Source organism: Anarrhichthys ocellatus, unplaced genomic scaffold (assembly GCF_004355925.1).
Source record: "Anarrhichthys ocellatus isolate YVR2014 unplaced genomic scaffold, GSC_Weel_1.0 scaffold6085, whole genome shotgun sequence".
In the NCBI taxonomy this organism is placed as follows: domain Eukaryota; kingdom Metazoa; phylum Chordata; class Actinopteri; order Perciformes; family Anarhichadidae; genus Anarrhichthys; species Anarrhichthys ocellatus.
The window spans coordinates 1-3,095 of record NW_022286059.1 but is presented as its reverse complement, the minus strand read 5'-3'; the positions used below and the strand labels follow the sequence as shown (position 1 = coordinate 3,095).

Sequence of the window (3,095 nt, the reverse complement as noted above, 5' to 3'; positions counted from 1 at the left end):
GAGTTCGTCACAGAGAGTAGAAGAAGAGTTCGTCACAGAGAGTAGAAGAAGGGTTCAGGATGTTATTGATCTTTCTCACCTTATCAGAGACTTTCGTCTCTCCGGTTGTCTCCTCTTTCCGACTCCCCGTTTTCTCCGAGTCGGTCTGACGGCTCACGTTTCCTCCGGTGGGATCTCCTTGACTCTTCTCTCCTCCACTTCCTGGTGGTCCTCCTCCTGGTGCACCTCCTCCTCCTCCTCCTCCTCCACTGCTGCTGCTCGTCTCCCCACCAGCTGCAGCAGTCGGCACCTCCAGGACCTGCAGGTCTAAGTCTGTGCCTCCCTCCATCTTTATCACCGCTGCAGAGAAAGACAGGACAGAGGGTGAGACAGTAGGAGGACTTCATTACCCAGAAAACCCTGCCAAGTGACAGCAGAAAACTAGAATATGAACAGTTTTGAGTTATTTATAACCCGTCTCACTGCCCGGTATATAACCCGTCTCACTGCCTGGTATATAACGCGTCTCACTGCCCAGTTTATAACCCGTATCACTGCCCGTCTGTCTCTACCTGCGTCCAGCAGCTTGATGATGGGGGGGGCGTGCTCCATGTCCAGCGACAGCTCCTCCAGCCAGCTGTTGTCCATCAGGAAGAGGAAGACGCCCAGACGCGTCTTTAGGGCGGCCAGAGACTCCGCCCTCCTGGCCGTGATGTCATCCGGGTGGTACTTGGACCGGAACCACTCCTGGTCCTTGTGCTGGAGGAAGAAGTCCTGCAGCTGCTGCCTCCTGAAGTCCAGCTTGTACTGATTGTAGCGTTTCACCGACTCCGTCTCATCCACGCTGTCCTCCATGTTTAACAGGAAGTCCTGCAGGAGACACGAGGAGACGCTGAGGAACCAATCAGAGACGCTTCAGTGTCATCGCTGCTTCCTAAAGGAGGCGTGACTCACCTTAAAGGTCCTCATGGTGGGGGGACCAGGAGGAGGGAGGTCTGGATCCACCATGCCCAACCTGAGACACATTTTATCTTCACGTTACCAACAGTAGTGTCACATTTCATGTACATAAAACATGAGGCCCACTCACACTGTGTCTGGAGGAGTGTCTGCTACAGACCATAATATCCCGTCACCATTTGGGATGTGTATCGTTAGAGAAGCGTTCTTTTCCAACGGTTTATAACCCGTCTCACAGCTGACAGTGAGCTCACCTGCCCTGCAGCGGGTGACCCCCGTGGTGCGGGTGAAGGTGAGGGAGGTCAGGGTGCCAGCCCTGAGGCCCCGCCCCAGGAAACGGAGCCCCGCCTCCTCCTCCGTACGGCATAGGCATGTCGTAACGGTACGGCTCCCGGTGGTCCTCCCTGGAACGTCATGATCACCAGTTTAGTATAAACACACACACACACACAGACACACACTCACACTCTCTCACCAGTCTCTCCTCATGCGTTTGTGCTGAGGGCTGATGTGTCGGGGGGGAGAAAACCTCTCTCTGCGACCGCGATCGTAGTCCCGCCTCCTCTCTCTGCCGCGGTCCCAGTCCCTGAACACACACACCGTTAAAACACACACACACAGGTGTGCTATGATGAGGTGTGTGTGTGTACCTGTCAGGCCAGTCGTCTCTCCTCCTCTCCTCTCTCTCTCTCGACCGCTCCATGTCACTCCTCTCTCTCCTGAACTTGTCCCGCCTCCTCCTGTCGAACTCGTCATCACTGTCTCCCATTGGACTAAAGACAAACAGGATGTACAGTACAGATAGTCCAGTAATAGTACGGTCAAAAGTACAATATGTACCTCTGAGATGTAGTACAGTAAAAAGTACAATATGTACCTCAGAGATGTAGTACAGTAAAAAATACAATATGTACCTCAGAGATGTAGTACAGTAAAAAGTACAATATGTACCTCTGATGTTTAGTGGAGAAAATGTAAATACTAACATAATAAAATACTAATACTACTAATATTAGTAAAGTACTGCTTTGATTTGACATCTTATATGAGGAGTAATATTGATATATAAAAGATACTATTATGTAATGTAGCGACACATATTAATATATTAGCATAGCTGGTAGCTAGCCTGTTAGCTTCTGCTCAGCGCCATTAGCGATGACTCATTATGAACTAAAGACACAAAGTGAGTGGAACCACAAATAAACAGAAACAAACAGTGAAGTGAGCTAATGCTAAAGCTAACAGTCAGCCTAACACTAGCTAACTAGCTGGCTAGCACAGCGTGCTAACTGTTAGCTGTAACTGTTCGGGGCTAAAAAACGCGCTTCAGCTCGCGACCTCTTTGATTTCCGGTTGTCAGAGAAACGTTACCGAAGAGTTTACCTGAGCGCGTGCGGCTTCAGCTGCCTAAAAACACGGAGAAACACGCTCGTGAACTTAAACGTAGCGGGTTGCCTATCCCGCCGCGAGCCAGAGATCACAATGAAACAGCAACACTTCCGGGTTAAGGTTATTTCCGGTCAGGCTTGTCAGTGTAAAGGGAAAGAAACGTCGCCACCTTGAGGTCAGGAGGGAAACAACACGTACAGTTCTACCAGTTAACGTCACGTGACTAAGTACGTTCAGTACTGAACTTAATAAGAGGTACCTGTATGTACGTTAAGTACTTTGTCTAAAAATGAAATGAAATGTGTTTATGCTGTCAGATTAAATGTGACCAGTCAGCGGCTGGACATGTTTTGTACTAAAAAGAGAGAAAATCAGAAAGACAGAAATTGATATACTGACGGTGATTATGATGCTGAAGCATCTCAACAATAACCTTAAACATGGTTTCTGATTAAAGAGGATTTATACATTTTATTTGCACTTTTTCCATCATTCTTTTTGGTTCTATTACATTTTATTTGATGTGGCAAAAGCCTAAACGTTCTTTATCACATGTCATTTAATTAATCACGTTAATGAAGTAAGAAGTGTGGCGGCAACCAGTGTTACCTCACAGCAGGAGGTCTGCACCTTCTCCCCGCGTCAGCGTGGCTTCTCTCTGGGTTCTCTCTGGGTTCGTGAAGTTGTAACCTGAGAGTGAGCGGGTTCACCTGGAGCGCTGCACGCACACACGCACGCACACACGCACGCGCACACCCCCCCCC

At 48.9% G+C, this 3,095-nt stretch overlaps 1 protein-coding gene across 1 annotated transcript; it reads right to left on the bottom strand.

Moving 5' to 3' along the window:
* Positions 1-7: 7 nt before the first annotated feature.
* LOC116380085 (serrate RNA effector molecule homolog) lies at positions 8-1,832 on the bottom strand. Its single transcript, XM_031842045.1, has 6 exons — positions 1,590-1,832; positions 1,415-1,525; positions 1,194-1,343; positions 934-994; positions 552-849; positions 8-339 (listed from the first exon to the last, which is right to left on the bottom strand). Exons 1-6 carry the CDS (start codon positions 1,706-1,708, stop codon positions 8-10), a joined length of 1,071 nt encoding a protein of 356 aa, XP_031697905.1. The 5' UTR covers positions 1,709-1,832.
* Between the last annotated feature and the right edge of the window lie 1,263 nt (positions 1,833-3,095).

What these genes read in the sequence shown, in the direction of transcription:
- LOC116380085 (XM_031842045.1), bottom strand. Translation starts at nt 1,708, where the DNA reads ATGGGAGACAGTGATGACGAGTTCGACAGGAGGAGGCGGGACAAGTTC. An exon ending in GGTCACCCGCTGCAGGGCAG is followed by an intron (nt 995 to 1,193) that starts GTGAGCTCACTG and finishes AATGTGTCTCAG; the next exon opens with GTTGGGCATGGTGGATCCAG. An exon ending in CCACCATGAGGACCTTTAAG is followed by an intron (nt 850 to 933) that starts GTGAGTCACGCC and finishes TGTCTCCTGCAG; the next exon opens with GACTTCCTGTTAAACATGGA.